Below are 25668 nucleotides of genomic sequence, written 5' to 3'. Positions count from 1 at the left end.
TGCATAGCAAAGCCTTCCTGAATGACTTGCATCAGCTGCTCCATAGACTGCTGGGTCGACAAACCCGAGGTCCGAACCTCCACCATGCTGTCTTCTGTTGCAGCTACAGCCCAAGCCTTCTCTGTCTTTGTATTTCTGCCCTTACGAACGCTTCCAGTCCTTCTCTCCATGCACGGAAGTGGGAATTCAGTAAACAATTACCACTAACATCCGTTTTACAATTCAAGTCCGGTAGAAGAAACGGGGGAAAAGGTCCAAAAATCCGACCACAGCGGGAGCCACCAAATGTGCGACTTACTCCTCCATAGCTACCACCAGCTCATGGTGAAATCATGAGAGCAGGGAGCCACAGAGAGGGTGCAAAAAGTGAAATTTATTTCATTGACAGGTGATTGTTGACTTACATATATGTTCACTATCTACAAGTGCCTTAATACCAGTGCCCAAGCTGTGAAACTAGACTTTCTTCGTCTTTCTAACCCTGCCGCTATGTTTGGTGTAAACCCTGCCGCTATGTTTGGTGTATCGCCAGGATCCACAGCAGACGTGGAGGCAGCCTGCTGACTGCCAGATCCTGTTGTCTGCGATGACAGTGGCATGACGTCTCTAGAGTGCCGAGACCTGGAGGGCCCTGACCTGTTTCAGGGAGTGCTGCGGTGTGGTGGCGCCTCCCTTCTTGGCCTGTGGGGCTGGAGCTGTCGCAGTCACAGGAAGAGTAGAGTCTGATGGGCTAGATGCTCCCAGAGTCTCCTGGGTAGAAGGCCCTGGGCTATGCACCAGCTTCTCTTCCTCCCCGTGGGTGCTTGACTCCTGGCTTCCTCTTTGGGATAGAGCAGTGGCTGAAGGGACTGGGACTCTATGATCAAAAACAACTGAAGAATTATGGGGGAGGGAGGTGAAGAGGTGGGTGGAAGTATTGGACAAATAAGGAGAGATGACTCTTGACAGGCTATTATAACATTCAGTTCAAAAAGTTAAAGAATATGAAGGGTGGGACCTTCTGGTCCAGCCGAAGGCAAACTCCTCGACAGGTTGTCCAGCGGTGTGACAAGGAAGCCATCAAAGCACCACAGACATCGGGAGGACCAGAAGATCCCGCTTGCGGCTAATGGTGAGCTGCATTCGCTGCTGGAAAGCACACCACGGGGCGGTGGCGGAAAACCCACCCTAGCTCTTTGTCCAGACGATATATACTTATTTATGCTCAGGGTGTCTAGTCCAGCACTTAGTAACCTCATTCTAATTAATTGGAAATGATGAAAAAAACTACATAGGACGTCATTTACTAGTTTTTGAGTGCCCGGTAGTAGGTCTCCTCGAAAATTTAGAAAATAAACACTTCTAAATCATTCCTATTAATGTCCTTGCACCTAAAATTAAACCCTCTTAAATGCCTCAAATAAACTTGCAATGGTTATTAGTTCGATCCGGATATATAACCAGTTTTGTGGACAGGGCAGGCTTCTAGTCCATTGTTTGTTAAACTAGTTCAAAAGATCGTGGAAATTTCATTTAAGCTGGATGTAATTTGTGTTTGTAATTCCTCAATCTTTGCATTGGTTGAACTGATCGCTTTGAAAAAAAAGCTAGCCCAACCTCGTGTAAACTCCAGGTTCCTATCTTTTAGTGAGAAAGCCTTTTTTCTCCCATCTTATGATCAGTTCCTAGTCCTGTGCTATTGCCCAACCTGAGTAGCACAGTCTTCAATTTCCTTAACTGCTTGCTTCAGATCTTCTATAATGGCATCAACATCCTCTTTCGATGTTGTACGTCCCACACTCAAGCGAAGTGCGTTCCCTGCCACCTCATATGGAATGCCACTATTCAGCAAGACATGCGAGGGCCTGGAAAAGCAAGATTGATTGTTATAGGAGGATGCAAAGAGGGGGGAGAGAAAATAAGTTATATTCAGTCCACCAATTCTACCCCATTCACAGAGCATGGACTCAATACCACTCATTGAATGCCAGCGTAAAGTTTTATGAAATAATTCCTGACAGGGACACTTAGGTAATTGAATACCAACTACAGATATGACGATAAGTAGTTTTAGTGCTAGACTTGGGAGATCATAAGTTCAATTCCTGTCATGACAAGTTGTAGAACTGAATTCCGTAAAATTTGTGAATTCAAGGAAAAACTGCTGCTGGATTGGCCAAGAAAACTAACCAGTTCACTAATGCCTTACAAAGGTAACCCAGAACCTCTGCTCAGACTGGCCTACTCTTGTCCAAACTGAAATAAAAACGACAATGTTCAGAGCTTCATTATTCAGCCTAGACTGCTCGATTTCCAAAAGTATTTAGGAGTCTAGTTAGTAGCTGCTGAGAGTATTTAATTCCCTGTCTGTATTTAACCCTCCAATCTCTAATCCCAACTTCTGACCAAATATCATACCAACTGTTCTCTAAAGAGGTTTCACCAATATGATACTCATTGTTTGCCTGAGAGCTTATCTTCCATTTCTCTGGAGAAATTCATTCTGCTATCTCTAGATTTTCCTGAAGTTCCTTCATTTAATTCCTATATGACCAGGTTTCCAGCAATTAGGAACAATAAAGGAACCAACCTTGGCCACCACCTAGAAAAGTTACAGCACAAAAAGAGGCTATTCAGCCCATTATGACTGCCGGCCAAAAGGAAAAGGGACAAAAAGAAACAAGGCGCTCATTTTTATACTCACTTTCCAGCACCTGCTCTGTAGCCTTGTAGGTTGCAGCATTTCAGGTACCTTTTAAATATTGAGCATTCCAGCCTCAAACCAAACTTACCCCATCTAGCAGGTTACACATATCACTAATTTACCCACTTCTCTGGAACGTCACTCAACCTCAGGTTCTGATAATGTATTTCATTCGCTACTTGGGTTTGGCTACCACTGTAATGTATTTGGAGGATACTGCAATGATACTGCACTGAGCGATGTGGGAAATACAGGCAATAAAGTATAGGAGAGGATAAAGATTATTAAATGGACACTTCTTCTTCACTTCAAAAAATTCACTGACGAGCAGTGACCTGACCTACTTTCAAAACCCAGTTTATTCTTCATACAACATTGGCTGACGCCAGTGCACCTGAATGGCATGGCACAGGGCCCTTTTGATTTCCGGCTCACTGGTCTGCTCAAGCCGAATCTATTGAAATGAAAAATGAAATGAAAATCGCTTATTGTCACGAGTAGGCTTCAATGAAGTTACTGTGAAAGCCCCTAGTTGCCACATTCCGGCGCCTGTTCGGGGAGGCTGGTTACGGGAATCGAACCGTGCTGCTGGCCTGCTTGGTCTGCTTTAAAAGCCAGCAATTTAGCCCAGTGAGCTAAAGAACATATACAGATTTTACATACAATGAACAGCTGCATGCATACCCTTCCACCTCCCATATCAGGAGAGAACTAAAGAGAGTAAGTAGCAACATCCGTCACCAGTAGGGACAGTGGGCAGCAGTGCTCAATTACATAGTTACATCCTGACATCGTATGCTAACAATTAAAATTCCATGAGTCGGAGTACCAAAAATAGAAAGTGGTCTCTAATAAAACAGCAACATTGCTGTTGTTATAAATTATTTCTCACTAATATTTACTTCAAATCAAGCAGCGAATAAATAAAATGCAAATAGGAAGCAATGGATTAGTGTATCAGAAATCACTGATCTTTCTAGGCTGTTGTTAGTTTTAACTGGCAGCATTCCCATTTAGAAAATATACAAAATCCCACAATTGTATTACTCCTTCTTAAATGTTCAATCTCATCCCAAAGAATTACAAGCAGGAGAGTGGGTCGGCGTAATGATTTCCAACACTATTCCGAAGCCTCTTCCAGAATCACAGGAGTCATCTTGGGGTCTCTTACCTATTGCCTTTGTCCGAATGGCAGGCAGCTCCCACACTAGCCCAGCACCTTCGACAATGCAGCAACAGCTTCTGACCTGCACACAATGAAAGGAGTTATTGTGGTGTAGCACATTCTTTAGATAGAATCCACAGAATCCCTACAGTGCAGAAGGCCATTCGCCCAGCAAGTCTGCACCGACCCTCATGAAAGAGCACCCTACCTAGGTAGGCCCACTCCCGCCCCGCCCTCCCACCTTATCTCCATAACCCCACCGAACCTGCACACTCCTGTAACTAACGGACAACTTGTCCCCTGGCCAATCCATATAATCTGCACATTCTTGGACTATCGAAACTGGAGCACCTCCGCGGAGGAAACCCACGCAGACACAGGGAGAAAGTGCAAACTCCACATTGACAGTTACGCAAGGCTGAATTGAACCCGGGTCCCTGGCGCTGTGAGGCAGCATCATTAACCACTGTGCCACCGTGCCAGTCCAAATAGGTGATTATAGATGATAAAATTCCTCATCATGTGCTTCTGTGTGTTTACTAATAATACTATATTGTTAGGATCCCAGACGAGAAACACAACAACTTTCAATTTATAAAACTGTGAGGAAAGGATGCTTCGTCCCAGAAGTGATAACACTGGCCAATAGGCATCTTTTATGTTAAAGCAAACTTTAATTTAAACACAGAATCCATCACATTAGCAACAAAGTACCAGCTTTACACTTAACAGTTCAAACAGTTCTGAACTAAAAGGAAAAACTTTAACTTACTCCCTTCACCTGGAACTATATATATATATATATATATATATACATAAAAATAAAAAGTTAACAATCAGGTTTACTTACTTCCCTCTGTGCAAAGACCTTGGAGAGAACCTTCCAGGAGCCAGCTGAAACGCTGTCTTGTCAGACTAAAATTCTGCATACTGTGCCCACTGGCAAACTGTAAAACTACAGACAGACCTGGCTCCACCCCTTTATTGTATCATAAGGCATTCCTCGGTCTCCCCCCACTAAGATATCCCATGACCTGTTTATCCAGAACTAAGTAGCACCCCTCATAAATTATCTACACCTTAGGGATACTCCAAAAGAAAAAAAATGTTCCATTAGGCATCTATCTGTAAACAAATGGTTAAAACCAATGATTACCCACTTTTATGACCACCTAATCACAGCTTTAGCAGACATTCTGGCTGTGTGCATCTTAAACCAGGGTTTTAAATAACATTACTGCAATAAATATAATAGATAACAATTTTCTACATTCATCACATTGAGATTAAGACAATAGTTTTGCCATTACCTTGCAGGTTAGGCCCTAGAATGGACATATTGCAGGTGTTTGGTAACTTGTCTGAGCCCTTAAAATGGCTGTTGAAATGAAGTCTGTTCTTCCCAAAGGCAGCCTGCAACAAGAATAGAAAAAAAAAGAGTTTCTTGGATGTATAAAATTTACATATCCATCATGTAATACAGAGCAACAACATACATAGTAGATTCAATAACAATGCTGAGTCAACCTTCTCTGATTAAACCACTTCTCACATACCTCCAAATGCACACATTTTAGTGGACTAAACTCTTCCCATTGTAACCTGTATCCTAGTGTATGCATACCCTGGCAACTCTGAAAGTAATGAAGTAGTGGCCAGAGCAGACAATGACAACCTGTTTATTTTCAAAGTCTGCCAGTGTGCCCTGAATTTTGCATCATAATTTCATTGACCACCTTTGCCTCTTGATCCAACTATAACAATTCAGCAATGCTGCCATGAGAAAACATAAGAATAAAAAGTAGGAGTAGATCACATGGCCCCTCTAACATTCAATATGATCACATTTGTTCTGCCTCCAGTGCACTTACCAGCCCGTCCCATTTCATTCAATTCCCTGACAGATCAAAATCTGTCTGTCTCATCCAAGAAATGTCTCCTCTCTCAATCTTAAATGTTTGACCTCTACTCTCACACTTTGTCCCGTGTTCTAGACTTGCCCATTTAGGAGAAATTACCCTTCAGGATCTACCCTGTCAAACCCCTTCAGAATCTTGAATGTTTCAATGAGATCACCTCTCATTCTTCAAAACTCTGGAGAGTACAGACCCAATTTAGTCAGCTTCTAATCACAGGCCAACACTCTCATCCCACAAACCAAGCTAATGAACTTTTCTGTTCTTCCTCCAATGCCGGTATATCCATCCTTAAACATGGAGACCAGGACAGGAACCTGTAGAGGACACCATGTGTGGTCTCACCAAACCTGGAAAACTGTAGCAAGACTTATTTGTTCTTGACACTGCCATCACCTTGTAATAAAAGCAAATATGCCATTTGCCTTCTACCTGCATGCCAACATCCACATCAGAGTACACTTAAACCCCTTAAACATCTCAGTTCTACAACACGCATTGGACAACCTAACACATTAAGGAAATTTTACCTACTCGGGTAATTTTGTAAGTTTTCTTCGCTCCTCTTCCACTGGTACCTACTCTAGCTGGACTAACATTCCAGCTGATAACAGTTGCTCTGAATCTCACCTTAAGTGGAAGCTTTCTAGCCGCAAGTCCAGTCAGAGTTGTCATCAACCACTTAACCAGTCGTGCCCTAGCTTTCTCCTCTACTGCAGTTAACCCAAGTGCAATTTTTCATTTGCAATCATTGGATAAAAATTAAGAAGGGAATCCTGGGTAATATTACCAGCAGTCCTCCTTCCTAACCTACCTGCAGCACCTCAACTGTGACCAGTTCATTCAACAGAGGATTCGAAGTAGGAAAAACATTTAAGTGGTCTGTTATAATTTAGTGCTGAATTAAGTGGTACTTTACACACAAAACCATCTGGGCACCTATGCTATTTTTTGCAATTCACCACTGTCATATATTCTTGTGTAGTCATAATCAGAGAGGTCTACAGCACAGAAAAAGGCCTTTCAGACTACTGTGTCTTCGCCGGTCAAAAAACACAACCACATAATTATTCTAATCTCACTTTTCCAGTACTTCGCACATAGCCTCGTGTATCTTGGCATTGTAAGTGCAGCATCTAAATACTTCTAAATGTTATGAGGGCTTCTGCATCCACAGTGAGTTCCAGACTCCCATCACCCTTTGGCAAAAAGGTTTGTCATTTATGACAGAAGAACTCACATGTAAAATGTCACCGCACATGTTTTGTAGTGTCTTCATTTCATAGAATGTGGAAATTGCTGGGACGAGGAAAGACCCAGGATCGTTTAGTCACCGTTTTTCACCGCCCTGGTTGTCGCATGAAGCAATATAGAGCTGTTAACTAATTATTGGAATCAATCCTTTATCAATTGGATTTCAACAGTCCACAGGGATATGGTGAGAAAAACCTCTATTATTGGGTACCATTAGTCCAAAGTCACCTCGCTCTCCAATAACGCCATGTATACACTCTACCCTAAAATATAATTTTAATGACTATTAAACAATCACACATACCAACAGTTTCTCTTCCAGGTAATCCCTCACTTCTTGCATGTGACTGGCATATACCTCCAGCTCCCTGACACCAGTTCAGCGGCCTGAGGGAAAAAAGTCAATAAAATGCAGTTGAGTCCATCAGTCAATAACTGTTAGTTATTTTGCTGAATAAACAAGAGATAGTTGAGTAAGGATTTGCTGTATAACCAGTTAAATTTACTCAGCATGCAATGCAGAGTTCCACTTATTCAGCAGGATACTCAATGTGTCTTGTACAGAATCTGGTATATTTAAGATCATATTATTTGATGAAGAAATGGAGAGGGGTGGGAGTAATGTGGTTATCTAAACATGGTGCTTGACCAAACAAATTATAGATTTGTTAGCACAACTGAAATCCATGGGATTAAAAGGATTGTGGCTATATGTATTGTAAGGCCCTTCCTGTGGATTCCCAAAGTCCCAATTTATTTAATTTGATCATTTTTGGTTCATGGATTGTTAATGGAGACATACCTTTAGGAGAGCTAGGAACTAAGGAAATCAAAGTGTATAATTAGTACACTGTGTTATAAAGTTTTGTATTTTGGAAAGAAGAACCCAGGCTTTATGGCACCCAAGAGATTGGAGAGGTTTGTTTTTATTGGTTGGCTGGTGGCCAATGGATTGGCCAGGGACAGTATTCTGCCCAGCAACTGACTGCGATTGGTTCCTGTCAGGTGAGGCTTTTGGACAAAACAGGGGAGAAGCCACTGGACTCTCAAGATGGGAGTAACTCCTCTCTTTGCTGTCTACTGTCTAAAGGCAGAAGCTTCTAGACCGTGAAAGAACCTGCTGCCTCTCTCTCAAATGCTGGCTACCTGCTATTTCTGTGAGTCTAACAGTGAAAACCATTTCAAGTTGAAAGAAAGATAACATCCAACTGAAACTCTGGACTGAAAAGAACAAACACTCCTATTTCTTTAATTTCATCACTTATTTACACCCTCTTTCTCGTGTGTGTGTGTGGGTGTTAATACATAGAGGGAGACAAGTTAAAATGGGGGGGGGTTTAGAGATTAGATAACAGTTAACCAGTTGTATTTGATTCCTATTTAATATAGTACTGATAATAATAATAAAAGTTAATTGTGTTTAAAATTCGCAAACCGGAAGGTTGTAGTTATTGGGCAGTCACAGCTCAGGTACTTGTAAAAATAAAGTAATTTCAACTTGCGACTCTGGGTCAAGTGGGGCTCGAATTGGCCATGCACTGGCCCAGAGTCGTAACAGTATACAAAACTGGCAAAGGGACAAAAAATTGAGAGTAGTGATGTTTTTCAGACTGGAGGGCAGTATACAATGGTACTTCCGGGGTCAGTGTTGGGACTACTACTTCTTTCGATTAACCTTATTGACCTGGCCTTGTGTATACAGGGCACAATTTCAAAATCTGTAGAGGATACAAAAACGAAAATGTAGTAGAAGGGTAGCAGCGGACTTCAGAGCACAGGCTGATAAAACGGGCAGACACAAGACAGATCAAATTTAATGCAGAGAAGTGTGAGTGACACATTTTAGTAGGAGGAGGAACAAGGAGAAATAATATAAACCAAATAATAGTTTTAAAGGGGCTACAGGAACGCAAATCTTTGAAGGTGGTGACAAGTTCAGAACGCTGTTTAAAAGCATAATGCATCTTTAGCTTTATAAATAGGGTCACAGTACAAAAGTAAGAAAGCAACACTAAATCTTTATAACACACTGGTTAGGTTCCAACTAGAGTATTGTGTCAAATTCTGAGCATTGTGGTTCAGGAAGGATGTTGCTGCCTTGCAATGGGTGCAGAGATTTACCAAACTGATACCAGGGATGACAGACTTCAGTTACATGAGGAAACCATAGAAACGCAGTTGTTCCCCTTGAAATGGAGAAGCTGAAGGAAATTAACCTTGGGAGGGATTTGAGAATAAATGAGAAACTAGTTCAGTGATGGAAGGAAATGTAAGCAGTGGACATCATTTTAAGCTATTGTCATATCAGCCAAAGATGACAGGAAAAGAAAATGATTAATAAGTTAGGATCTGGAATGCACTGCCTGAAAGGGCGGAAGTAGACTCAATACTAACTTTTAAAAGGGAATTGAGTAAGTAATTGAAGAAATTGGGGAGCGAAGGGTAAGAACAGGGAAGTGGGATAATTGGATGGCTCTTTCAAAAAGCTGGCAAAAGCACAATGGGCTGAATAGTGCCCTTCTGTGTTGCATAATTCTACAATTCAATAAGAAAAGTGGTTCAGTCCATCCAACTCACTGTCACTCAGATTGTGTTAGAAGTTGATCTGTGTTTTCTTATTCTAAACTCATATCTTTTTTCTCTGTTAATTCCCCTCGTTTCATTCCCAGTCCCCGAGGCTTCAGTTCATTCACAAACTGGCAAATGTAAGTTTGATTTAACTCTCAGCTCCTTTAGCTATGACTTTATCTCCTCCTATTCTGTTTTCACACAAAATATCCCTGCAGTCCATCAATTCTTTTCATGAATCTAAACCTTGGAATTATCATATTCTTCTTTGGTTGGAGAAAGATTTTGTTTCATCATACTCATGATTCAAAATCCTTCAACCGTCTGTCAATCCTTTACATTGCTTGCTTTGTCTTGATAGAGTGAGCAGGACCAGTACATAATACTGCACATAGCTCACCATACTTACCAAAGTATCAACAACACTTTGATTTACATCCCACGTTCAGTGGTTCAAATACATTACATTTTAAAAAAATTTAGAGTACCCAATTCTTTTTTTCCAATTAAGGGGCAATTTAGCGTGGCCAATCCAGCTACCTTCACATCTTTGGGTTGTGGGGTGAGACCCACGCAGACACGGGGAGGCTGTGCAAACTCCACAGGACAGTGACCCGGGTCCGGGATTGAACCCTGGTCCTCGGCGCCGTGATGTACCAGTGCTAACCACAGCGCCACCTCGCCACCCCCAGTGGTTCAAATATATGACTGCATTTTGAAGAGGAGAGTGAGAAACATGTGTCCTGAAGTATTGGCAAGGTGACTATAGACACATGTAGAACCAGAAAAGATAACTGCTGCTAGTTTTAGAATGACTGCAAGGGATTAGCTTATCTTGACAGAGGTAATTTAGCATGCAGAATGGGAACTGCAGAGAGGGCTGTTTCGGAAAAATCTTGCTAAGTTACACAGTTGGAAGCCTGTTATATCATATGGTGAGGATGAGGTTTAAAATGTTTTATTACCTTTCCAAGTCCTGCGATCATTGGTGTGTTTTCTGTACTGGAAAGAGATGGCAATACAAAGAGGGAGGTGACATATTAGATTTACAAATTATATATTCACTAAAACCAAACTTAACTGTCACCTATAGGGGATCAGACAGTTCGTTTTTAAGACAATGGGGAAATTTGATGTTAAATCACAAGACGAGAAATGGGCAACAATGAATTAGCTGTCCAATTTAGACCTCACGTGACTTGCATTCAATTGACTTAAATGGAGCGTAAAACCATGCGAGGCCGGGTAGCTCATTCACTATTGTTTGTTTTTGATCTGGCAATGATGCACTTAAATTATGTCTCCACACTATAATTGTATTAAAAGGGGTCCATCCAGTTGAAGACTGAAATGTGTTCCTCTTCGTTCTTTGGTACACCAGTTGCTCACTCAGCTCTTCAAGCCTATTCCCGAATTCAACTAGGCCATGGCTGTTCTGTTTTGAAATTTTCAATTGACCCCTGGTCTCAACTTGAAGGCGAGTTCCTGAACTCCACGACCCTTTTGTAAAAAGTGCATTTGGACTTCATCCCGGACTTTCCGAGTCTAGGCCTAAGGTTATGCCTGTGTGTTCTGGACTCCTCCACCCGTTGCAAGATTGTCTATTTACCTAATTAAAACGTTTAATCGTAAACATTACTTAGATCGCTTAGAGTCAGGTCAGTGGAACCCGATCACTCTTAGTCATCACTTTCACTCCATAACCCCCAACGAGCTTGATATTGAAGCTATAGATCTTATTTGATCAGAAATGCAATGTTAAACTCAGTAGTAATCATCATTCAATGATAAAAGAGAAGTTAGTCTTCTGCATTTTACAGATAACTTACCCTGGCCTGAATTTCTTTCTTGGCCTCCACCAAAGAACATTGGGTATACAGGTGAGCTCGTGCCTGGCCCTCTTGCATACAGAGCTCCAATCCGTGGGCCATAGAACTGTGTGGGTGACAGAAATACAAAGGTTTTGAAATCGGGTAGCACAAGCCCGTCATTTTCATGGTCATTATACTTTGTTTCCTTTCTAAATTTCAATGAACTTGAGACACTAAGTTGCACCTCCGCTCACTTTTGAACCATAGCTAAAATCGCCGCCCAATTATAATTCTGCAGATTCGGCATCGCCAGCTCCCCCCACCCGCCTTTCCCAAAATACCCACCTGGTCTGGGGAACTTTACCCACCCACACAAACCCCAGTATCATCTGATTCACGCTACCAAAAGAAAGACTTGGGCACGGAAATTGGGAGATTCAGAGACGAACAAAAACTTCGGCAACACCACCATCATTACTGTCTAGTCGCTGCCAACGACGACAACACATCCCACCTCCTAAAGTTGTCCTTCATTCACTCCACCAGCTTTGCCAGATTCAACGTGTGCAGCCGGATCCAGCTGTGCCACATGTATCTCAATATGACAAAAGCCCCTACCAACCGAAACGGCACCCTCCTTAAGAACATAATAAGAACTAGGAGCAGGAGTAGGCCATCTGGCCCCTCAAGCCTGCTCCGCCATTCAATGAGATCATGGCTGATCTTTTGTGGACTCAGCTCCACTTTCCAGCCCGAACATAATCCTTAATCCCTTTATTCTTCAAAAACTATCTATCTTTATCTTAAAAACATTTAATGAAGGAGCCTCAACTGCTTCACTGGGCAAGGAATTCCAGATTCACAACCCTTTGGGTGAAGAAGTTCCTCCTAAACTCAGTCCTAAACCTACTTCCCCTTATTTTGAGGCTATGCTCTTCTGCTTCACCCGCCAGTGGAAACAACCTGCCATCTATCCTATCTATTCCCTTCATAATTTTATATGTTTCTATAAGATCCCCCTCATCCTTCTAAATTCCAACTAGTACAGTCCCAGTCTACTCAACCTCTCCTCATAATCTAACCCCTTCAGCTCTGGGATTAACCTAGTGAATCTCCTCTGCACACCCTCCAGCACCAGTACTCCTTTCTCAGGTAAGGAGACCAAAACTGAACACAATACTCCAGGTGGCCTCACTAACACTTTATACAATTGCAGCATAACCTCCCTAGTCTTCAACTCTATCCCTCTAGCAATGAAGGACAACATTCCATTTGCCTTCTTATCACCTGTAAACCAACTTTTTGCGACTCATGCACTAGGACACCCAGGTCTCTCTGCACAGCAGCATGTTTTAATATTTTATCATTTAAATAATAATCCCTTTTGCTGTTATTCCTACCAAAATGGATAACTTCACATTTGTCAACATTGTATTCCATCTGCCAGACCCTAGCCCATTCACTTAACCTATCCAAATCCCTCTGCAGACCCCCGGTATCCTCTGCACTTTTTGCTTTACCACTCATCTTAGTGTTGTCTGCAAACTTGGACATATTGCCCTTGGTCCCCAACTCCAAATCATCTATGTAAATTGTGAACAATTGTGGGCCCAACACTGATCCCTGAGGGACACCACTAGCTACTGATTGCCAACCAGAGAAACACCCATTAATCTCCACTCTTTGCTTTCTAGTAATTAACCAATCCTCTATCCATGCTAGTACTTTACCCTTAATGCCATGCATCTTTATCTGATGCAGCAACCTTTTGTGTGGCACCTTGTCAAAAGCTTTCTGGAAATCCAGATATACCACATCCATCGGCTCCCCGTTATCTACCGCACTGGTAATGTCCTCAAAAATTTCAACTAAATTAGTTAGGCACATCCTGCTCTTTATAAACCCATGCTGCGTCTGCCCAATGGGATAATTTCCATCCAGATGCCTCGCTATTTCTTCCTTGATGATAGATTCCAGCATCTTCCCCACTACCGAAGTTAAGTTCACTTGCCTATAACTACCCACTTTCTACCTATCTCCTTTTTTAAACAGAGGTGTCATATTTAAACTCCACTCTCTCCCCCTATCCGACTGTTGATCGGAAATATTCACTTTTCCCCATATTGAGCTTATACCCCAAAAGACTGAACTCCCCCAAGATCCCCATAATCCTGTCAAAACTTTCAACCGATTCGCAATATATAACAAGAGATCAACAGTTTATAAAGAGACTCGGTGCCCCGCCCACGCCCCTCAATGCCCTGCCACCCCCTCGAGGCCCTAAGTGCCATTGCCAACGATTCAATCGTTAGGGCAAGAGCAAAGGAGAAAGAGGCAACCCTGCCTCATCCCCCGGTGCAACTCAAAATACTCAGAATTGACTCTACTGGTCCGCACACACGCCTTACAGCCCTACACAACAATCTCACCCAGTCAACAAACCCCTGCCCAAACCGAACTGCCCCAGCACCTTGAATAAGTATGGCCACTCCACATGGTCAAACACCTTCTCCGCGTTCAGATACAATCACCTCCATCGTCCGGCCTATCAAGGGTAGTATTATTACATTCAGCAGCCTCCAAACTTGGCCGATAGCTGCCTCCCCTTCACGAACCCAGTCTGGTCCGGCACCGCCACCCCCTCACCTTCATAGCCAGCCCTGAATAAACGCCTGCCCGTCACATCACTTCCTCAGCTTCGTTTGATCCACCACCTTCAAATGTCTCTTGCAAAAATATAATGTCCGACTTCAACTCCTCAAATGCGTGAACACCCGAACCTCCTAACAGGCCTATTTAATCCCCAATCATTCCATGACATCAGCCGGGCAGGTGGGGGAGTGGGCCCTGGCCCCTGCCCCTTCCCACCTCCTGTCTCCTATCTCCACTTTAACCAGCTACCCAGGTCCTCGCTCTGTGCCGTCTAGGGCCTCCCCAAGATGTCTGCCATCATCCCCATAAGCAACTGCGCCACACCAACTCCGTCCAAGTCAGCAACCCATTCCTCCCCCCGCCATCCCTAACAAAGAAAGAAAACCACCACCCCCCTACCATATCTATCCCTCACTTCGTTCCCATTAACTAACCTATCCGCTAGCATGGTGGCCCCCACTCGAGGCAACTGCCTTCCCCCAATCCTCCCACAATCTCTTGTACCCACTCTTCCACGTATACCCTTGTTGAACCGCTGCAGTTCACGGAGCGTGGATACGCCCACAGTGCTGTCTGGGAGGGAGTGGCAGGAATTTGACCCAGCAATAGCAAACAATGATACATTTCCAAGTCAGGATGTTGAGTGGCTTGGAAGGGAACTTCGAGGTGGTGGCGTTCTCATGTGTTTGCTGTTCTTGTGCTTCTAGATTATAGCTGGTTTGGAAGGTGCTGTCTAAGGAGCCTTGTAATAGGAAGAAAACCGAACTGCAACATCAGCGGAAAGCTGATTGGCTTGTATTGTAGCTTTGTTTCCCTTTCTCCAAAGTTAGGAAGTATGTCTAAGTAGCTGGGAAATTAAATTTTCTTTTTTTTTAAATCATGAAGCCTTTCAATTAACTTTCCTATATTAAGTGACGAGAAAGGAACAGAGTAGAATCATAGCATTTACAGTGCAGAAGGAGGCCATTTGGCCCTAGAGTCTACACCGGCTCTTTGAAAGAGCACCCGACCAAAGCCCACACCTCCACCCTATCCCCATAACCCAGTAACCCCATCCAACACTTAAGGGCAATTTTGGACACTAAGGGCAATTTAGCACGGCCAATCCATCTAACTGTGGGAGGAAACCGGAGCACCCAGAGGAAACCCACGCACACATGGGAGAATGTGCAGACTCAGCACAGACAGTGACCCAAGCCGGGAATCGAACCTGGGACCCTGGAGCGGTGAAGGAATTGTGCTAACCACTATGCTACCGTGCTATGAGTTTCTTTTTCAATTCTATTACCTAATAGATAGAAAATGATCATTTAGCCCCGACTCCTGAAGTGCACATCCTATTTCATGATGGAAAACCAGGACATCTCCTGCGTCCTGTATTTTTAAAAATAAACTTAGCATACCTAATTCATTTTTTCCAATTACGGGGCAATTTAGCGTGGCCAATCCACCTACCCTGCACATCTTTGGGTTGTGGGGGCGAATGTGCAAACTCTACGCAGACAGTGACCCAGAGCCGGGATCGAACCTGGGACAGCGGTGTCGTGAGGCAGCAATGCTAACCACTTTGCCACCATTCCTGTGCCCAGTATAACTATATGTGCAGGGTGTGTCATTGGCTGCTGCAGTTTAACTCGAGTTTCGGGGCTTGAGCAGCAGCTGACGCCACTGCAACGCACCTGTGAGGTGAGAGCTTTGTGGATGGCATGTTTGTAGATGTGGTTACCCCCAACCTAAGGGTATACAGAGAGAAATGGAATGGGTGACCACCAGTCGTCAAAAAAAAATAGGCAGGTAGTACTGGAGTCCCCCGAGTGCATCTACTCTTTCCAATAGTATCCTGAGGAAGTCACGTCCATCTAGGACTGCAACCTAAATCTATGACACCACAGCTGCCAGCTCCACAGGGGGACAGAAAGGTGAACAGAAGACAATAGTGATTGGAGATAGGGATAGTTAGGGGGTATAAGACTGGCGTTTTTTGCGACTGCAAACATTAATCCAGGAGGGTATGTTGTCTTCTGGTGCCAGAGTCAAGGACATCACTAAGCACCTGCAGAGTACCGAGGAAGGAGGGTGAACAGCCATGGTGTGGTCCATATCAGTAACAACAATAGAGGTGGAAAGAGATGCAGTCCTGCAATCAAAAATCCAGGGGGTCAGCTAAGAAATTAGCAAGCAGGACCTCAAAAGTAGTAATCACTGGATTACTCCTGGTAGTGTACCAAAGCGAATATAGATATAGGATAGAGCAGATTGATTCATGGCTGGACAGACGGGATAGGGAGAAGGGCTTTAGATTCTTGGGACATTGGGATCAGTTCTGACGAAGATAGGATCAGAACAAGCTGGACAGGTTGCACCTAAACAGAGCTTGGACCAATTTCCATGCAGGGCGATTTGCTCCAGGAATTGGTGAGGGTTTAAAACTAACTTGGCACTGGGTTATGGAACCAGGAGGTAATATTGGAGAGAGATTTCAAAGTGCAAAGAATATTAGGAAAGGCAGATAGTACTTGAGCAGGAAATAGGCATTAGATGTGTCAGCATAATAGGGGAATTAATATTGTCTAAATTAGGGTCACTGTACATGTATGTGAAAAGCTTATAGTGCGGGAAATAAGATTAATGATATTGTAAAAGCAGATAGCCACGTGGAAATATGAGGTTGTGGCTATACAGAGACTTGGCCAAAGGAGGGCAAGATCGGATACTAAATATTCCTGGATACAAGGTGTTCTGGAAATATAGAGAAGGAAAGGATTAGGAGTGGCAATATTGATCAGGAGAACATTGCAGTGCTGGAGAGAGAGGAAGTCCCAGAGGGACAGAGACAGAATCTATTTGGCTAGAGCCGAGGAACAAAAAGAAGGTATGAAACCATTTCTCGTGTAGTCTATAGGCCGCCACTAATGGGAAAGACGTACAGGAAGAAATTTACAAGGAAATTACAGAGCGATGTAAGAATTATGGAGTAGTTATCAGGGGGGACTTTAGTTATCCGAATATAGACTGGGATAGTAATAGTGTAAAGGGCAGGGAGGGGAAAGAGTTCCTATGTGTTCAGGGTATATTTGAGTCAAGATACAGCGCATACACCTGAGCTCAGAGAAGTATTTTACCTTGTGTCCCACGATTGTGAGATAATCCACACCAAGATCCTGCACGTCTACTCGCAGTTTGCCAATTCCCTGCGCTGCATCTGTGTGCAGCAAAATCCTGGGCGTTTCTGCGTATCTTTGTTGATTTACAGCCATCACTCGCCGGCACATCTTGCAATTGGCTGAAATCGAACAATTTCCATTGAAACTTGTTATTGTGATGTTGGTCAGGGTGCAAGCACAATAATATATCATTTTGGAACATAAAATGGAGAGAGATACTTCTTCCAACAACAATATCGAATAGTAGGCTGCCGCACATTACAATAACACAAATGTTCTCTAACTACTTAAAGGGAATTAGATCAATTTCCAGCTCAGCTGGGAGTAGAATGTGGAAAGTCTATAAATACGATATAAATGCTAGGGCAAGCCAGGAAAACCAGACAATCTGGCAAATCCCACCATGGTAGTTTGGAGTCCTGAATTCATTTTAAACAATCTGAAGATAAAAATCAGCAGGTATCAGTAAAGTGAAAAATTGAACAAAGGAAAATCGAAGCTGCAGTGGGCCATTCAGCCCCGCGAGCCTGTTCTATCATTCAACTCATGGCTGATCTTCTACCTCAATGTCAGTTGCCTGCACTACTCGCAAGTCCCTTGATGTCTTTAATATGTAAAAATGTATCCATCTCTGTCTTGAGCATGCTCAATGGCAGAGTCTCCACAGCCCTTTGAATTCCAACGATGTATCACTCTCATGAGCAATAACATCCACCCACCCCTCCCAAAAGCAACAGGAGGCATCCTTCCTGCATGAAGCTTTCAGGTTGTTGTAAAACCCAACTGATTCACAAGGAAGGAAGCCCGCCATCCTTACCCAGTCTGGCCTACATGCGACCAGTTCCAGACCAACGTGGTTGACTCTTAGCTGCTCTCTGAAGTAGCTGAGGCAAGCCACTGTTGCATCAAACCTCTTTCAGCAGTTCAACAATCAATCCACGTTCAGCAGTTCAAGAATAAGGGCCACCACCACATTCTCAGGAAACTATAGGCATTAAATGGTAGCCTTGTCAGTGACACACACTTCTTGAGATTGAAATAAAAACATAATTACCATCAAAACTCCTGTCTCATTGTTAGCGAGCATAACAGAAACAAGACAGGTGGTTGGCTGGACAGCAGCTATCACATCATCTACTTCGATGCAGCCGGTTACCTTGGAAACAGGCAAAAACGTAACTTCTGAAATGGAGAAAAATAATGGCCCTTTCACTTATTGGCTCATGTAATGTTAATGGTTTGCAATTTTTATAAACTACAAAAATCACTCCATTTGTAACCAATTGGGAGTTTTTTCACTATCTTTAAGCAGCTGCTTTTTCTCCTGCTGAGAAATTTATTTTCCTGTACAGGCCACAGACTCCAAAGCACACTTACAATTTGCTCAAAAATCCCAAACCGCTTCTGCACCCTGGCTCTACATATGGTTGAGACTCTCAATCTGATCTTCTCAGCTGATGGGAAGTCGGTGAGACCAGTCAGGATTGGAATTATTACAAGGCTTTGCTGGCTGATGTTAAGGGGTCGAATACTCGGCAACTGCAGTATCAGATCATGCTCCACATTGGATGGATATGGTACTGGAGAAGGGGGGTAGCGCGAAGGCCGGGGTGGAAATTAGATGTGGACTTTTGGGGGACCAAGGGTTCTGTGAGAAAATTGAAATGGTAATTGAGGAATACGTACACACAGAACTGCACAGGTGAGGTGTCGAGGCAGTTGTCTGTGAGGCTCTAAAGGGCGGCGGTGATGGGCGAGGTGATCTCGGTTTAAGGCCAGGGTGGACAAAGAGGAGAGGCTGGAGCGGCAGAGGATAATAGATGAGATGTTGGAGGTAGATAGGAGTTATGCAGAAGATGGGGACCCAGCGAAGTTGGAAAAGAGGAAGGAACTATAGGCAAACTTTGACCGACTATCTACCAGGAAGAATGCGCGCCAACTGAGGTTAGCAAGGAGAGCAGTTTACGAGCATGGAGATAAGGCAGGTCAGCTCCGGAGGGAGGCAGCAGTAAGGGAAATTGTTCAGGTGAGGGACAGGGCAGGGAAGTTGGTGGTGGCTCCGGATCTGATTAACAAGGTATTTGAGGAATTGTATGAGATGTTGTAGAAGTCACAGCCACCTGGGGGAAGACAGGGAGATGCAGGAAGTTTTGATAGGTTGGAGTACCCGAGGTTAGGGGAGGGGGACAGGGCTACATTAGAAGGAGCAATAGCGAAGCAGAAGATAAAAGATGCGATTGGGAGGGTGCAGACGGGGAAGGTGGAAGGGCCGGATGATTTCCAGTGGAATATTATTAAAAATTCAAGGATAAGCTGGCACCCCTGATGGTGGGGCTATTCGAAGAGGTGATAGGGAAGGGGGTGTTGCCACAAGCTTTGGGGCAGGCATCGATTTCCCTATTGCTAAAAAAAGATAAGGACCCGACGGAGTGTGGGTTGTATAGGTCCATATCACTTTTGAATGTGGACGCAAAAGTATTGGCGAAGGTACTGGAGGAGTGGAGGAGTGCTTCCCGAAGGTGATAGATGAAGATCAGGCGAGGTTCGTGAGAGGGAGGCAGCTCTTTTCAAACGTTAGAAGGTATTGATCATCGTTATGGCACCGGCGGAGGGGAAAGAAACAGGTAGTTGTGGCATTGGACACTGAGAAGGTGTTTGACCGGGTAAAATGGGGATACTTGATGACAGTTCCGGAGCGGTTTGGGATTGGACCAAGATTTGTGAACTGGGTAAAACTACTATACATGGAGCCGAGGGCGAGTGTCCACACAAACAACATCAGCTCAAGATACTTTTCTCTCCACCGTGAGACTAGCCTGGGATGCCATAAGTCACCTCTGCTGTTTGCACTCTCGATTGAGCCGTTGCCCATCGCATTAAGAAGTTCGGGGGTATGGAAAGGAATTGTGCGGTGGGGGGGATAGAGCATAGGGTGTTCTTATATGCCGATGACTTGCTGTTATATGTGTCGGAACAGAGTGTGTCGATAGGAGGAAATATTTGGAGCTGCGCGGTATTTGCGTTTTTCTCGGGGTACAAACCAAATCTAGACAAGAGTGAGTATTTTTGTGACGTCTTGGCCGGGGGTGGGGGCAGCGGTGGGGGGGGACTGCCATTCCATAGGGCAGAGACTCACTTTAGGTACCTGGGGGTGCAGGTTGCCCAGGGAGTTGGGGGGGGGGGGGGGGGGGGGGGGCCTCCGCAGGTCCAACATTTCTAGTTTGGTGGGGAGAGTGAAAGTTGATCTGGCAAGGTGGTCTCCGTCTGTCACTGGCGGGCCGGGTACAGACGGTTAAAATGAAGGTATTGCCGCGATTTCTGTTTATTTTCCAATGCCTGCCGATTTTCCTGCCAAAAGCTTTTTTCAGAGAGATTGAGGGAATGATTACTTTGTTCATATGGGGAGGGAAGGTGGCCAGAGTTAGAAAGGTGCTGCTACAGAGGGGAAGGCAGGCAGGGGGTTTGGGTCTTCCGATCCTGATGTATTACTACTGGGCGGCGAATGTGGAGAAGGTGCGGAGCTGGATCAGAGGGGTTGATTCCCAGTGGGTCAGAATGGAGAAGAGTTTGTGCAGGGGGTTCGGGATTGAAAGCACTAGCAACAGCGCTGCTCCCAATGGCCCCGCGGAAATACTCAGGGAGTCCGATAATAATAGCTTCATTGAGAATTTGGAGGCAGTTTCGCCAACACTTCGGGTTGGGGGCAGGGTCAAGGGAAATGCCGATTTGGGGGAACCACAGATTTGGGTCAGGGAGGTGGGATGGAAATTTTCAGAAATGGGAGGATAGGGGATTAAGACACTAAAAGATTTGTTTCTTTGGGGCCGGTTTGCAGGATTGAAGGAGCTGGAAGCGAAGTATGGGCTGGAGCAGGGGGAAATGTTCAGATACATGCAGGTTCGAGATTTTGCCAGAAATACAGAGCTTTGAGGTGGAGCTGGCCTCCATATTGCTGAATGAGGTGCTGACGACAGGGGGACTGGAGAAGGGGGTAGTGTTGGGGGTTCGCAGAGCTATTTTGGATAGGAGAAGGCACCACTGGAAGGGATCAAAGCAAAGTGGGGGGAAGAGTTGGGAGAGGATATGGAGGAGGGGTTCCGGTGTGAGGTGCTCCAGAGTGAATGCCTCCACCTCGTGCGCGAGGTTGGCGCTGATACAGCTAAAGGCACACCTCACGAGGGCGAGAATGAGCCCATTCTTTGAAGGAGTAGAAGATGTGTGTGAACGTTGCGCCCGGGGGGGGGGGGGGGGGGGGGGGCTAATCGCGTTCATATCTTTTGGTCCTGTCCAAAGCTGGAGGATTACTGGAAGGAGTTTTTTAGGCTAATTTCTAAAGCGGACCCGGGCCCCTGGGAGGCCATATTCGGGGTGTCAGACAAGCCAGGATTGGAAACGGGTGCAGAGGCAGATGTTGTCGACTTCACCTTGTTGATCACCCGAAGGCGGATCCTGCTGGGATGGAGATCAGCCTCTCCACTCTGTGCCCTGTCGTGGCGGGGGGGACTTGTTGGAATTTTTGACGCTTGAGAAGGTTAAGTTTGAACTGAGGGGAAGGATGGAGGGGTTCTACAATTCATGGACATTATTCATTATGCACTTTCAAGAACTGGATAACATCAAGCATTAGTTGGGGGGACGGTGTGTTGATGGTGACTGTGGGTGATTCCCAATTCCTTTTTGTCATTTGTCTATATGTGAACATGCGGGCTAATGTTTGGGGTTTGGTGGGACGATGGGATCGTTGTTATTGATATGGGGATTGACATATTTGTTAATGATTATTGTGTATTATTGATTGGTGTAAATTTGGGAGAAAATGTGAAAAAGGAGAATAAAAATATTTTTTAAAAAAGGATTGGAATTGTTACATATCTAATTGGAAGTCGTGACTTGTTCAAATGGTATTCATAAATCAACCAACTTTAAAAAATAAACTAAAAAGTCAGTGTCATGAATCTGCCTGGAGACACCAGGAGATAAGACTTCAAAGGGCCTCAATCTGTATGTATCTCCCCGGTAACAAGTCCAGAATGCAAGTTTAGATAATAATCAAGTGTGAATAGCTTCTGGAGGAGAAACTGATTATAGGTGATTGGGAAGATCCCCGAGATATACATATGTTAACACATAGTCAAGGAAGTCGATAGGGGCAGACAGCCGAATACTCAGAAGGCATCAAGAGGTCTTACAACACCAAGTTAAAGTCCAACAGGTTTGTTTCGAATCACTCGCTTTTGGAGCACAGCTCATTCGTTAGGTGAATGATTCCTGTTGGACTTTAATCTGGTGTTGTAAGACTTCTTACTGTGCCCATCCCAGTCCATTGTCGGCATCTCCACATCATAATCAAGAACAACAGAGGTATAATTGCCCATTCTCTGAGAAACCAGTAGAAGCAGTCTCAGAAAGTGTACAGGCCAGTTTCCAGCTGCCAAACCTGCAGGCCAAATTTACAGCAAACAAGCTTATAACCTTAAGTGCCAAGGCACTGCAGAAAACATTTAGAACTGCAGCTTTAAAATATTGTCTCTGGACAACAAAAGGGCGGCTCTCAGGTTTGAGTATCCTCCCTGTATTGTGTGGAAACTATAGCTGGTTATTCAATTTGGATATTGTTTGGGGAGCAGGGAAAGTCTTACAGAGTTCAGGTATCGTAGATATATTGTGTAACAAGGGGTTTGTTCTACATAAACTGTGTGTGTTTAGCAATTTTATACATCTTAATTGCCTGAGAGCAGAATAGTCCTGTTGGGGCGCAATCAGAGTCCATTCCAAGCAGGATTAGCAGGGTTGTTCCCAACTCTTATACTGCCAGGAATGACCCCGCTATCTAACGGCACTCTGTTAATATTTCCCCAATGTCTCCAAACCACCCCTCACCACATCTCTGAAGTACCCCTGGGCCCGATCCCCGGCTTGAGCAAATTGCCAGCCTGGCACTCTGGTCGTACCCGTTAATGCCACCTGGGCACACTGGCAATGCCAGGGTGGTACCACCAGGGTGCACAGGTGGCACTGCCAGAGTGCCATGCTGGCAATACCAAGGTGCCTGGGTGGTACCAGCATGCCAGGGCATCAGCCTGGACAAAGGCTGACCACCAGGGGGCCTCCGATCTGGGAGGGCACCCCCCCAACAAAGTGCCAGTACTCCTGGTCCCCGTTAGTGAGGACCAGTACAAATCGGCACTCGGCTGGGGTCTCCTTGGCGAGGTCAATAGATGTTGGGTGGCCATTCGATCCGGTGTCAGCACAGTTAAGTGAGACATTAAACTCATTTAACCACGCAAGACTGGGTCCCGCCATTGTGGGTAGGATCCAGATCACGACATCAGGTTAGATCTCGCGAAGCGTAAGGGCCATTGGGAATCCAGGGAGAGGCCTCTCCTGGGATTTCCTGGCCGCATCCTGCTTCGATTCTGGCGGGACGCGGCCAGTAAATCATGCCCTTTACGTGTATTTGTCTTTTCTTTACATCAATAAAGTCTTTAATAATCGCTACCCGATGACTGGGCTATTTATTCTCACTGGGGTTTCACTTGTCTCCTCACACCAAATCAAAATTATACAACCCCCCCCCCCCCCCCCCCCCACAAACCAGTGTTCCAAGTTAAGATACCCTCACAAATAACATCAGCGTGCTTTGTGACATCAGTCATGACCTTGATGACCTTAGTCTTCATGGAGGAACTGAAGATTTACAAGCAGATAAAAACTGGAAACAAATTGCAGTGGAAAATTTTGTCAAATAGCATCAGAATGCATCTCTGGCCCTATGGGGAAAAGGCTTTTAAACGCAGCTCTATCTTTGCAGCAGAATAATACACTGTGCCTTACATTGTATAACATCATCCAATTTACCTTGAGCAACTCCACGGCAGGTCTACTATTATGGGCAGAAGTTCAGCCTGAGCAGTAATTTAAAGTTAACCAAGATTCAGGTCAAAGATATTAAAGTTGACACAGGGTCTGAAATTTAAGTATGTGTTAGTAGTTTCAAAATCACTAGTTTTAGTGTGACTATCATTTTGTAGTCTGAATTAATATATTCTTAAGCATTTTCTGCTAAAATTGATGGATACCATTTTAATAAAAACTAAACGAGCATTATTGGAAACCAGCCAGATTAGTTAAGTAGACAGCCATAATTGTGAGACAATTAAAAAAACAAGTAATTTATTAATATATATGTTAGAAAGGGTGAAAACGTATAACTTTTATAATTAGAAGCTGCTAAAATTGATGGAAGCCATTTTAATAAAAACTAAACGAGCATTATTGGAAACCAGCCAGATTAGTTAAGTAGACAACCTTAATTGTGAGACAATTAAAAAAACAAGTAATTTATTAATAGATATGTTAGAAAGGGTAAAAATTTATAAATGTTATAATTATAAACATATTAACACTTGATTATTAATTCAGACTCCTAAAGTACTATGGGGATAAGAATCTCATTCACTTCTCAGGCAACAAAATAAAAAACGAACATGATTTGTTAACCTTGACTTGGGGAACTGAATATGCCCTTGTTTAAGGGGTGTCAACATTAAATGACAGACAGCTATGTTAATTAATTATTGGTTGACAATCAGCCTATCAAAAGATAAGAGATACAGTTTGAGAAGAAGCATCGTGTAATTAGCTAAAAATCAATGGCATCATTTTTATTTCAGTATTGACAAGTTATAGATTAATTAATTGCCTATTTTCCAACAATTGGCTATGGTGGGCTTTCAATTTGTAAGGTATACAAAAAGGGGCCTTGGGATGCCATTTTGTGCAGAGAGGAAGAAGGGTGGAGAGAGAGAGAGAGAGAGAAAAAACAAAATCTGTTAAATTGTTAAAGTTACACTTTCTCCTCACTGTTCACTACTGCTAATTGCTGGGAATTTATGCTGCTTTTTATCTTTCTGACCAAGAATGGCATTGTCTCCCTCAGACTGATCGGATCCTTGAAAGACACTATTCACCACGCCCTATGCTGCTATTGCTCATGTATTTGCTTTGTTTGGTCCTTACATAGATACATAGAACATACAGTGCAGAAGGAGGCCATCAGCCCATCAAGTCTGCACCGACCCACTTAAGCCCTCACTGTGTTGTTCTCGTGTCTTACTAAAGCTCGTAGTCTCAAAGGTGGAGAAGATGCTTTATTGTGAATTTGTTCTGCTTTCAGAGCTTAACTTACGGCTACCTCAAATGCTGCCTGCTTGTGTCTGGTCCTGCTACGAGTTCTGCCTTCCGTGAAGTGTGTCCTCACTTCCTGTCCCTGTGATTTATAGCTCTCCCGTTCGCCCTCTAGTGCTTCCTCAGTTGTATTGCATCTACTCAGATCTACAATCACCACATCCCCCTTTTTTCTTTACATATTTTCTGTACATCGTTAAAGAAAATTGTACAAAACAGTTACTTATGATATGTGTATCTATACAAGTGATGGTGCTATTGCATATTT

The 25668-nt window shown here is 43.9% G+C and overlaps 1 protein-coding gene across 1 annotated transcript in view; it reads right to left on the bottom strand.

Moving 5' to 3' along the window:
- Positions 1 to 353: 353 nt before the first annotated feature.
- The window catches only part of scly (selenocysteine lyase), a 62818-nt gene continuing 37503 nt past the window's right edge, over positions 354 to 25668 (bottom strand). The window contains 10 exon segments of the mRNA XM_038816094.1: positions 354 to 1844; positions 3855 to 3930; positions 5159 to 5261; positions 7323 to 7393; positions 7396 to 7405; positions 10552 to 10588; positions 11416 to 11431; positions 11434 to 11521; positions 17172 to 17321; positions 18238 to 18395. Coding sequence (XP_038672022.1) covers positions 1676 to 1844; positions 3855 to 3930; positions 5159 to 5261; positions 7323 to 7393; positions 7396 to 7405; positions 10552 to 10588; positions 11416 to 11431; positions 11434 to 11521; positions 17172 to 17321; positions 18238 to 18395 — 878 coding nt within the window. The 3' untranslated portion in view covers positions 354 to 1675.

The sequence above is a fragment of the Scyliorhinus canicula genome, chromosome 13 (genome assembly GCF_902713615.1).
Source record: "Scyliorhinus canicula chromosome 13, sScyCan1.1, whole genome shotgun sequence".
Lineage (NCBI taxonomy): Eukaryota > Metazoa > Chordata > Chondrichthyes > Carcharhiniformes > Scyliorhinidae > Scyliorhinus > Scyliorhinus canicula.
The sequence above is the reverse complement of the archived record's forward strand: the minus strand, read 5'-3'. Positions and strand labels throughout refer to the sequence as shown.